This window comes from Conger conger, chromosome 14, assembly GCF_963514075.1.
Source record: "Conger conger chromosome 14, fConCon1.1, whole genome shotgun sequence".
Taxonomy (NCBI): domain Eukaryota; kingdom Metazoa; phylum Chordata; class Actinopteri; order Anguilliformes; family Congridae; genus Conger; species Conger conger.
In genome coordinates this window covers 45,814,555-45,827,054 of record NC_083773.1, presented here as the reverse complement: position 1 = coordinate 45,827,054, position 12,500 = coordinate 45,814,555, and the positions used below count along the sequence as shown (strand labels likewise).

The following is a 12,500-nucleotide window of genomic DNA, read 5'->3' as shown; positions in this document are numbered from 1 at the left end:
GGCACAGCCACAGAGAACAAGGCGCGGGAGGAGGGCCTGGCCCCCCAGGAGATCTGCGACAAATACCACGCCATCCACACCGCCATCTACCGCTGGTTCCACATCGACTTCGATTACTTCGGCCGGACCACCACCTCCCACCAGACAGAGTGAGCACTGTGTGCCTGTGTGCCTGTGTGCGTGCGTGCGTGCGTGCGTGTGTGTCGGCCTGCATATACAGTGCAGTGCATAAGTATATGGACAGTGACATTGTGCCCTGCTCTCTCAGGATAGCGCAGGGTATTTTCTGGCGTCTGCACGAGCGCGGGTTCCTGCTGGAGGACACGGTGGAGCAGCTGCGGTGTGAGCAGTGTCAGCGCTTCCTGGCCGATCGCTTCGTGGAGGGGGTGTGTCCCCACTGCCGCTACCCCGAGGCCCGCGGGGACCAGTGCGACAAGTGCGGCCGCCTCATCAACGCCGTGGAGCTCAAGGTCAGGGGTCAGGGCCCAGCTCACACAAAACGGTCTCACAATGTTACTGGAATGTCTTTCCTGGTTTTCAAGACCTGGCTTGGTAAGGTGCTAGATACAGTTCAGCTTTTGGGTTAACTAAGCAGTAGGTACAGTACACTTCAGCGGGAGGAAAAGGTGAGCATTGCTGGGCTAAATGGCCTGTCCTCGTCATTATGTTGTAACATTGTCACTACATTGCAGCAACGTTGTAAGAACGCTTTGTCTTCACTTGGGAGGAGAAAGGGAACACTCGTGTCCTCCCAGGAGTCCATCAGGGCCTGTCTTGTTCAGCAGAGGATCTGCTGGTATTTTTGTGGTCTGTCTTTATTTACCCTCTCTCTCTCTCTCTCTCTCTCTCTCTCTCTCTCTCTCTCTCTCTCTCTCTCTCTCTCTCTCTCTCTCTCTCTCTCTCTCTCTCTCTCTCTCTCTCTCTCTCTCTCTCTCTCTCTCTCTCTCTCTCTCTCTCTCTCTCTCTCTCTCTCTCTCTCTCTCTCTCAGGACCCCCAGTGTAAGGTGTGCAGACAGAGTCCAGTCATCCGTTCTTCGAAGCACCTCTTCCTGGACCTGCCTCAGGTACTGTGTCTTTGGGATGAATGCCCACCGTAATGGGCCTTGCAGTCCGGGGCAGATTCCTTTAATGCCCACCCTAATGTGCCCTGCGGGGCAGGTTCCTTATTTAAAGGGCTTTACTGCTTCAGGCAGATAACTGTCAGTTTTATGAAGATTGTCTTTCATGTGTGAATTTTCATCAGCGATTCTTTAAATTCTCAGGGATCTACACTTGTGGTTTCAGATTACCAGCCCCTAAAGTATTTCTGATGCATATTACACCCCCAACCAAACTCTATTCCACTGTGTCTCTCTATCCCTCTCTCTCTCTCTCTGTCCCTCTCTCTCTCTGTCCCTCTCTCTCTCTGTCCCTCTCTCTCTCTCTGTCCCCCTCTCTCTCTGTCCCTCGTCTCTCTCTGTCCCTCTCTCTCTCTGTCCTCGTCTCTCTCTCTGTCCCGCTCTCTCTCTCTCTGTCCCTCGTCTCTCTGTCCCTCTCTCTCTCTGTCCTCATCTCTCTCTCTATCCCTCTCTCTCTCTCTCTGTCCCTCTCTCTCTCTCTGTCCCTCTCGCTCTCTGTCCTCGTCTCTTTCCCCCTTATCACTGCATTTCTCACCCTCTCACCCTCTCTTCCTCTCTCTCTCCCTCTCTCTCCCACTCTGTCACTCTCTCTCCCCCTGTCCCTCTTCCCCTCTCCCTCTCCCTGTCCCTCTCTCTCTATCCCTCTCTCTCCCCCTGTCCCTCTCCCTCTCTCCCTCTCTCTCCCCCTGTCGCTCTGTCTGTGCCACAGTTGGAGGGTCAGTTGGAGGAGTGGTTGGAGCGGTCGGTGGGTTCGGGCGACTGGACGGGTAACGCTCGGCAGATCACGCGCTCCTGGCTGAGGGACGGCCTCAAACCACGCTGCATCACCCGGGACCTGCAGTGGGGCACCCCCGTCCCACACCCCGACTTCTCCAAGAAGGTGCGTCCCCACAACACACACACACACACACACACACACACACACACTCCCAACCCAGAGAGACTGCGTCCCCACAACACACACACACACACACACACACAACCCAGAGGGACTGCGTCCCCACAACACACACACACACACACTCCTAACCCAGAGAGACTGCGTCCCCACAACACACACACACACACACACACACACACACACTCCCAACCCAGAGAGACTGCGTCCCCACAACACACACACACACACACACACACACACACACACTCCCAACCCAGAGAGACTGCGTCCCCACAACACACACACACACACACACACACACACACAACCCAGAGGGACTGCGTCCCCACAACACACACACACACACACTCCTAACCCAGAGAGACTGCGTCCCCACAACACACACACACACACACACACACACACACACTCCCAACCCAGAGAGACTGCGTCCCCACAACACACACACACACACACACACACACACACACACACTCCCAACCCAGAGAGACTGCGTCCCCACAACACACACACACACACACACACACACACACACAACCCAGAGGGACTGCGTCCCCACAACACACACACACACACACTCCTAACCCAGAGAGACTGCGTCCCCACAACACACACACACACACACACACACAACCCAGAGGGACTGCGTCCCCACAACACACACACACACACACACACACACACACACAACCCAGAGGGACTGCGTCCCCACAACACACACACACACACACTCCCAACCCAGAGAGACTGCATCCCCACAACACACACACACACACACACACTCCCAACCCAGAGAGACTGCATCCCCACAACACACACACACACACACACACACACACAACCCAGAGGGACTGCGTCCCCACAACACACACACACACACTCCCAACCCAGAGAGACTGCGTCCCCACGACACACACACACACACACACACAACCCAGAGAGACTGCGTCCCCACAACACACACACACGCACACACACACAACCCAGAGGGACTGCGTCCCCACAACACACACACACGCACACACACACACACAACCCAGAGGGACTGCGTCCCCACGACACACACACACACACACACTCCCAACACTCCCATTTTATTTGTTTTAGGTGTTCTATGTGTGGTTCGATGCCCCGATTGGTTACCTCTCCATCACTGCCAACTATACCGACCAATGGGAGAAGTGGTGGAAGAACCCAGAGCAGGTAATTATCATTTGTTATATTTGAAATGATTAGTCTGCACTTATTATGGAAATAATTTTTTTTTTTTTTTTTTTAGGAAATGAATTGAAATTAAATTAGTTAATTGTGTGTGAATGCAGGGTGTGTGTGTGTGTGTGTGAATTAATACAGGGTGTGTGTGTGTGTGTGTGTGTGTGTGTGTGTGTGTGTGTGTGTGTGTGTGTGTGTGTGTGTGTGTGTGTTTGTGTGTGAATACAGCGTGTGTGACTACAGGGTGTGTGTGATGGTCTTTCTCAGGTGGAGCTGTATAATTTCATGGCGAAGGATAACGTGCCATTCCATAGCGTGGTTTTCCCCTGTTCCCTCCTGGGCGCTCAGGACAACTACACACTCGTCAATCACCTCATTGCCACAGGTAAAGCCCTTCATCTCTTGCACATAATTATGTTTTTGGATATGCTGGTATGCAGAGTTGGTGTCAGTCACCTCAGGAAATTAATTGAAATTAAATTGATAAATTGAAACTATAAACTCACGGAGTCAAAACAAAATTGTGCCAACCTCACTGCCTTGTTTTAAATACTCATTAATGGCCAACCTGGGGCTACAGAGTGTCATAGACCATTCTGTGTTTGAGCAGGACACATGTTTCAGAGTGGATGAGAATGCGTTCATACAATTTTTAAATCCTTTTAATCACCCTTCATCAGTCTTCATCCTCATATCGATTAGTTTTAGTTTGATAAATTCCTCTCAAACCTCATTCCGTTGATCTGTGAACTTTTGTTTTTAGCCCAAAGGGTTGAACTAAGAGCATGCTTCATTTCTGCTGAAATTGTTTGATAATCCCACATCAGTTCAGCTGAGCAAGGTCATTTGTTACACCAGTTTTACCCAGGTACTGCCAGACCTGTGTCCAGTAGTTATCTGGAGTACTCCAACCTGTCACATGCCAGTAAAACCCCTGCAGTTTTGCTGAAGGCCTTGAAAGAAGCTGGTTTATTTTCACAAACATTCAGAACGCACGAGTGCGTGTTTTGGTTGGTTAGGTATTTTGCTGAATTTCACAGGGATCTGCAGGGGTGTTTTCTCATTGTTCTGGCGTGTTGAGAGTGAAAGTGTTTCACGTCACGTCAGGTAATGTTGCATCAGTTTCCCGCCCCCACGGGACACCAGTTACACTCAGGGAATCCGCACTGCGTCGACACTGAAACACCCTGAGTACCTCAGCTACGAGGACACAACGCTCGGTAACGCCTTGTATTACAGGCCATTAATTACATGGCATTTACTGGGTAAATAACATACTACATGTCTAATTATTATGTACTGTTTGATGTCAGAGGTGAAAGTACCATGAAACAAACAAACACGATGAGAATACATTTTACAGCCTGTTTCATTGTACCATGAAACAAACACACACAGTGAGAATACATTTTACAGCCTCTTTCATTGTACCTATGAGATTGTTACCCAATAATTACACACAAGTAGCCGGGGTAGTAAATACTCTCTTCATTCTCCTTTTCCTAGAGTACCTGAACTACGAGGACACAAAGTTCTCTAAGAGCCGCGGGGTGGGTGTGTTCGGGGACATGGCACAGGACACGGGCATTCCTGCACACGTCTGGCGCTTCTACCTGCTCTACCTGCGGCCAGAGGGCCAGGACTCGGCCTTCTCCTGGGCCGACATGGCCCTGAAGAACAACTCCGAGCTGCTCAACAACCTGGGGAACTTCATCAACCGGTGAGCGAGCCGGGCCCGATCCGTCCGGCCCTGCCCACACAAGGCTGGTTTAACCGCATCCCTGAGAGGTGGTGGACCTGCCTCATGCCAGAGTGCCAACCTGGTTCATCGTAGGATGAGGTTATAAGCCTGAGCGGTAAGGCTAGTCTAATCAAAACAAGTTCATGATCTTGGCAGGTGAGTTTGGCTAATGGTAGCATAAGGTTATGAGCCTGACCATTGAGGCTAGGCTACTCATCATAGCAAGGCAGTGACGGTAGGCTAACTGTAATGGATTAATTCCTTGCATTTATGTAGTGCTTTTCTCACACTCAAAGTGCTTTACAGTGATGAGGGGGAACCTCGCTTCAAGCACCACCGATGTGTAGCTCCACCTGACTGCAGCCATTTCGCGCCAGGACCCCCCCCCCCCACACACCAGCGGAGAGAACAGTCTAACAGTGTTTTTGCCAATTGAATTTAGCCAGACACTGGGGAACTACCCAACTATTTGCGAAGTGTCATGGGATCATTAATGACTAACCTGTAGCATAAGGCTGGGCTGATAAGATCATGAAGTTATGAGCAGGCTGAGTAAGGCTGAGTAATGGTCACTTATGCACAGGATGCAGACCAGGACATGTATGCAGCCTGTGCATACTGTAGTGCTGTAGTATGCACACTGTAGTGCTGTAGTATGCACACTGTAGTCCTGTAGTATGCACACTGTAGTGCTGTAGTATGGTTGGCTGAGCCTGTGCATACTGTAGTGCTGTAGTATGCACACTGTAGTCCTGTAGTATGGTTGACTGAGCCTGTGCATGCTGTAGTGCTGTAGTATGGTTGGCTGAGCCTGGGCATACTGTAGTGCTATAGTATGCACACTGTAGTCCTGTAGTATGCACACTGTAGTGCTGTAGTATGCACACTGTAGTGCTGTAGTATGCATACTGTAGTGCTGTAGTATGCACACTAGTGCTGTAGTATGGTTGGCTGAGCCTGTGTGTACTGTAGTGCTGTAGTATGCACACTGTAGTGCTGTAGTATTCATACTGTAGTGCTGTAGTATGGCTCGCTGACCCTTGACCCTGTGCCTCTCAGGGCAGGCATGTTCGTGACCCGGTTCTTTGAGGGCTCGGTTCCCCAGATGGAGCTGCAGCCAGAGGACCTGAGGCTGCTGGCCCAGGTGGGCGCAGAGCTGCGCCAGTACCTTCAGCTGCTGGACAAAGTCAAGTAAGATCACACCTGTACCTGCAAACTGACTACCTATACCTGTGCCTACTGCAAACTGACTACATATACCTGTGCCTACCGCAAACTGACTACATATACCTGTGCCTACCGCAAACTGAATACCTATACCTGTGCCTATCGCAAACTGACTACATATATCTGTCCCTACTGCAAACTGACTACATATACCTGTGCCTACTGCAAACTGACTTCATATACCTGTGCCTACCGCAAACTGACTACATATCCCTGTCCCTACTGCAAACTGACTACATATACCTGTCCCTACTGCAAACTGATGACATATACCTGTCCCTACTGCAAACTGATGACATATACAGTACTGTGCAAAAGTTTTAGGCAGGTGTGGAAAAAATGCTGTAAAGTAGGAATGCTTTCAAAAATAGAAATGTAAATTGTTTATTTTTATCAATTAACAAAATGCAAAGTGAGCTAACGGAAGAAAAATCTAAATCAAATCAATATTTGGTGTGACCACCCGTTGCCTTCAAACCAGCATCAATTCTTCTAGGTACACTTGCAAGTCAGGATTTTGTTGGCATATAGTCAGGTGTGTGATTAACCAATTATACCAAACAGGAGCTCATGATCATCAATTTAATATGTAGGTTGAAACACAAGCATTAACTGAAACAGAAACAGCTCTGTAGGAGGGTTAAAACTGGGTGAGGAACAGCCAAACTCTGCTTCCAAGGTGAGGTTGCTGAAGACAGTTTAAAGTCAGAAGTCATACGCCATGGCAAGACTGAGCACAGCAACAAGACACAAGAAAGTTATACTGCATCAGCAAGGTCTCTTCCAGGCAGAAATTTCAAGGCAGACGGGGGTTTCCAGATGTGCTGTCCAAGCTCCGTTGAAGAAGCACAAAGAAACGGGTAACGTTGAGGACCATAGATGCAGTGGTCAGCCAAGGAAAGTGAGTGCAGCAGATGAACGACACATCATGCTTACTTCCCTTCGCAATCAGAAGATGTCCAGCAGTGCCATCAGCTCAGAATTGGCACAAACCAGTGGGACCCAGGTACACCCATCTACTACGTCTGGTCAGAAGTGGTCTTCATGGAAGAACTGCGGCCAAAAAGCCTTGCCTCCGACGTGGAAACAATGCCAAGCGACTGAACTATGCACAAAAACACAGGAACTGGGGTGCAGAAAAATGGCAGCAGGTTCTTTGGACTGATGAGTCAAAAATTGAAATATTTGGCTGTAGCAGAAGGCAGTTTGTTCACCGAAGGGCTGGAGAGCGGTACAAGAATGAGCGTCTGCAGGCAACAGTGAAGCATGGTGGAGGTTCCTTGCAAGTTTGGGGCTGCATTTCTGCAAATGGAGTTGGGGATTTGGTCAGAATTAATGGTCTCCTCAATGCTGAGAAGTACAGGCAGATACTTATCCATCATGCAGTAACATCAGGGAGACATCTGATTAGCCCTCTTGTATTCTGCAGCAGGACAACGACCCCAAACATACAGCCAATGTCATCAAGAACTATCTCCAGCGTAAAGAAGAACAAGGAGTCCTGGAAGTGATGGTATGGCCCCCACAGAGCCCTGATCTCAACATCATTGAGTCTATCTGGGATTACATGAAGAGACAGAAGCATTTGAGGCTGCCTAAATCCACAGAAGAACTGTAGCTAGTTTTCCCAACCTACCTGCCAAGTTCCTTCAAATACTGTGCAAGTATACCAAGAAGAATTGATGCTGTTTTAAAGGCAAAGGGTGGTCGCACCAAATATTGATTTGATTTAGATTTTTTTTTCATTCACTTCTTCTGTTCATGCATTTTGTTAATTGATAAAAATAAACTATTAACATTTCTATTTTTGAAAGCATTACTTATTTTACAGCATTTTTTCACACCTGCCTAAAACTTTTACATAGTACTGTACCTACCGCAAACTGACGACTTGTACCAGTCTGTCCCACACGTCTTTTCTGCTTTTTCTGATTGAATATTTCATTTTCTCTGTAATCAAACAATTCACATGTGGTCAAAGTGCAGACTCCGTGCTTTTATGAAAGGGTTTCAAAAACCCAGTAATTACAGTACTTTTTGTACTGTAGTCCCCCATTTAAATGTTTGCGACAAGTTAACATAATGGCAAATAAAATAGCCATTTTTTGCATTTGCCCCTAGCAATTATTGTAAATAAAATCAAACAAAGTGAAATTGGCAATACAATTTTGCTTTCATTTAGTTAATCTGTCTAAAATAACTATATTGTGTAATTTCCTATTTCACTAGAATATAAAAAGCTGTTATATATATATAATAGAAAAATGAGGTAACAAGCATGCTTTGTCAACCATAAGCCAAAGAACTAAAAAAATATGAAATGATGCCTCCGTACCAGCAAACTCTTTGGAAGGGTGAGCACAATAAACTAAACCAAGCAGCTTGAGTTTGCCAAACCTCATTGGAATTATGAGTGGAAAGCTATGGTGCTATGGTCAGACACGCCACCAACATGTTTGGTGGCAAAATGGAATGCTGCTGTCAAATATGGCGGTGGATCATTCATGTTTTGGAGATGGTTTGCTGCAGTTGTCCAGTGGGGCACTATTTAATATCAATGGCACAATGAATTCAACAAAGTACCAGGAAGCACCGTGGTTGCATTACATTACATTACATTACATTACATTATTGGCATTTGGCAGATGCTCTTATCCAGAGCGACGTACAATAAAGTGCATACCCATTACCAGGGATAAGTTCGCTGAAAGACCCTAGAGGGAAGTACAATTTCAATTGCTACCCGTACAACAAAGATAAGGACCAGGGCCTTTTTTTTTTCTTTTTTTTTTTAATCAACAAATAAACAAACAAAGCAAAAGTGACCAATCTTAACTATCCAAATACTGCTTACTTAGCCAACTAAAAAATACCGAAACACTATGTAAATCACAAAGACAACAATTAAGGTTCACAGGGAGGTAGGGAGGGATGGGGAGAGGTGCTGCTTGAAGAGGTGCGTCTTCAGTTTGCGCTTGAAGGTGGGGAGATTCTACAGTTCTGACCTCAACTGGGAGTTCGTTCCACCACCGTGGAGCCAGAACAGACAGTAGTCGTGAGCATGAGGTGGAGGTTCGGAGAGGGGGAGGTGCCAAGTAGCCTGTGGAGGCTGAATGAGGTCTGGCAGGGGTGTAGGGTCTGCTGATTTTTTGTAGGTAAGCTGGGGAAGACCCCTTAACTGCTTGGAAGGCTCAATGTTTTGAATTTGATGCGAGCCATGACAGGCAGCCAGTGGAGGGAAGTAAGCAGGGGGGTGACGTGTGAGTATTTGGGAAGGTTGAAGACCAGACGAGCTGCTGCATTCTGGATAAGTTGGAGGGGTCTGATGGCGGACACTGAAAGGCCAACCAAGAGGGAATTGCAGTAGTCCAGGCGGGACAGAACTATCGCTTGGACCAGGAGCTGGGTCGAGTAGGGGGTGAGAAAGGGGCGGATTCTCGGTATGTTGTATAGGAAGAACCTGCATGACCGGGTCACCGCCGCAATGGTCTCGGAGAGGGACAGTCTGCTGTCCATCACCACGCCGAGGTTCCTTGCACTGGGTGATGGCGTGAGTGTGGTATCCCCGAGGGAAATGGAGAGATCCAGATGGGGAGAGGTCTTAGCAGGGATGAATATCATTTCAGTCTTACCTGGGTTGAGCTTTAGATGGTGGTTGTCCATCCAGCTCTGGATGTCACTCAGGCAAGCAGAGATACGGGCAGAAACCTGTGTGTCAGATGGTGGGAATGAGATGAAGAGTTGGGTATCGTCCGCATAGCAGTGGTAGGATCGCCTATATGCAGTGATCACAGGGCCAAGGGAACGAGTGTAAAGAGAAAAAAAGAAGCGGGCCTAGGACTGAGCCCTGGGGAACTCCTATGGCAAGGGGCCAAGGTGTCGATACCGTACCAGCCCAGGCAACCTGGAAGGAGCGACCAGAGATAGGACTCAATCCAGTCCAGGGCTGTGCCACAGATGCCTGTTGCTGACAGGGCGGAGAGGAGGATGGAGTGATCCACGGTGTCGAAGGCAGCAGAGAGATCTAGAAGAACGAGGACAGAGGAGAGGGAGGCTGCACTTGCGGCATGGAGCGACTCACTGACGGAGAGGAGCACGGTCTCTGTCGAGTGGCCCGATCTGAAGCCAGACTGATGGGGGTCTAGAAGTTTGTTGTTAGAAAAGAAAGAAGAAAGTTGAGTAGAAGCAGCTCATTCTATGGTTTTAGAAAGAAAAGGAAGAAGAGATACCGGGTGGTAGTTCTGGATGATGGAGGGATCCAGGGCAGGCTTTTTTAGCAACGGAGTGATGTGGGCCCTCTTGGAGGATGCTGGAAAACAGCCGGAAGACAGGGAGGAGTTTACAAGGGAGGTGACAAATGGGAGAATGTCAGGTGTGATAGTCAGGAGAAGGGAAGAGGGGATAGGGTCAAGGGCACACGTTGTCGGGCGGTGGGAGAGCAGGAGTTGAGAAACATCAGAGTCTGTGAGGGGGGAGAAAGTGGAAAAGGAAGGGATGGGCCTAGAGGGGGGGAAGGCCACAGTAAGGGGGTGGTGGTTGTAAAGGATCTGCGGATGACTGTGACCTTCTCATTGAAAAAATCAGCAAAGTCATCAGCAGCGAAGGAGGACTGAGGTGGAGGAGGCGGTGCATTGAGGAGAGAGGAGAAAATGGAGAACAGTTTCCGGGGGTTAGAAGCGGAGTTCTGAATTTGTGTCTGATAGTATTTTGCTTTGGCGGCAGTGACAGCGGAAGAGAATGCCGCCAGGAGTGACTGGTAAATTGTGAGGTCTGAAGGGTCTCTGCATTTTCCCCACTTCCTCTCCGCTGCGCGGAGGCTGGTCCTGGAGGTACGGAGGGTGTCAGATATCCAAGGACTGGGAGGGGATGTGCGAGGTGGCTTTGAGACAGGGGGACAGAGAGAGTCAAAGGGGAGGAGAGAGATGAAAGGAGGGTGGCAGATGCAGAGTCAGTGGGGAGTTTGGAGAAGGATTCGAGAGGGGGGAGTGAGGCGGTGACAGTGCTGGCAAAGGAAGAGGGTGAGAGGGAGTGGAGGTTACGGCGGGCTGAGGAAGTGTAGGTGGGAGGAGGGGGAGGAGGATGGGGAGGAAGATGGAGGGAGAATGAGATGAAGTGGTGATCAGATGTATGCAGAGGGGTAACCTTGAAATCGGAGCATGAGCAGTTCCTCACAAAGACAAGGTCTCGGACATTGCCCGCCTTGTGGGTTGGAGGAGAGTGTTGCAGGGAGAGGCCGAAGGAGTGGAGTAGTGGTAGGAAGGCAGCAGCCTGGGAGGCTTCAAGGTGGATGTTGTCTGGATGATGTCTCCAAGGAGAATCAGTGGGGTGCCATCCTCAGGGAAGGAGCTGAGAAGGGTGTCTAGCTCATCAAGGAAGCTTCCCAGGGGACCTGGAGGACGATAGATAACTGCAATAAAAAGGTTAGTAGGGTAGGATACTGCAACACAATGGAATTCAAAAGTAGATATGGACAGGTCAGAGAGGGGGAGAACAGAGAATTTCCATGGGGGGGAAATTAAAAGACCAGTACCACCGCCACGGCCGGAAGGCCGGGGAGTGTGCGAGAAGGAGAAGGAGGATGAGAGGGCAGTGGGAGTGGCGGTGTTGTCAGGTGTGATCCAGGTCTCTGTTAGGGCAAGGAATTGTAGGGACTGGAGGGAGGCATATGCAGGGATGAAGTCAGCCTTCCGAGTGGCAGACTGGCAGTTCCATAGTCCCCCTGTGACAGCAAAGTCCTCACAGGGGGTCAGCGGGGGGTAGCTGAGGTTTGAGGGGTTCCGACACCGTGGAGGCCCACGTCGCAGGGGGTGTCTTCGAGGGAGGGAGCAGACTGGGATGGGGTGAAACATAACATCACAAACTGGGACGCGTCGCTCTGACACGCCTATTTAAATCGCTCACAAGCAATACCAAATCAAAGCTAATCTACTGACAAATTCCACAGCTATTTAAGACAAACGTTCAATCACTCTACAGGTATGCAACCAGTATAAGTGATTAACAGCAATAGAGACAAACAAACTGGCTCAAGCCCTAACCTGTGCTGTTCAAATTAGCAATTTCAAATCAAAGGTTACCGCGTCTAGAGGAAGGTCCGCAGTGATACTAACACACCTGGTTAAAATGATGCACTTAAATGCACTGCCTGGTTGTTGTTGACGGTTACCTCTGCTAGGAGTTGTGGTCATAGGTAGATTGCAGGACAATGAATCCAAGCATCAAAATCCACACAGAAATGTTATCCATGTAAAATGAAACACAATGAAGTGCAAAAAGTGAAGTGGTGTGTATACTCTGAAGA

At 49.0% G+C, this 12,500-nt stretch overlaps 1 protein-coding gene across 2 annotated transcripts in view; it reads left to right on the top strand.

The window, feature by feature from the left end:
* mars1 (methionyl-tRNA synthetase 1) overlaps positions 1-12,500 on the top strand; it is a 38,112-nt gene that overhangs the window by 13,535 nt on the left and 12,077 nt on the right. For both annotated transcript variants that reach the window (XM_061218693.1, XM_061218694.1), the window contains exons 9-16: positions 1-149; positions 269-470; positions 990-1,064; positions 1,828-1,998; positions 3,127-3,222; positions 3,499-3,616; positions 4,738-4,951; positions 6,032-6,163. The exon at positions 1-149 is cut by the window's left edge and continues 55 nt beyond it. In XM_061218693.1, the coding sequence (XP_061074677.1) occupies positions 1-149; positions 269-470; positions 990-1,064; positions 1,828-1,998; positions 3,127-3,222; positions 3,499-3,616; positions 4,738-4,951; positions 6,032-6,163 (1,157 nt within the window). The remainder of the gene's footprint in view (positions 150-268; positions 471-989; positions 1,065-1,827; positions 1,999-3,126; positions 3,223-3,498; positions 3,617-4,737; positions 4,952-6,031; positions 6,164-12,500) is intronic.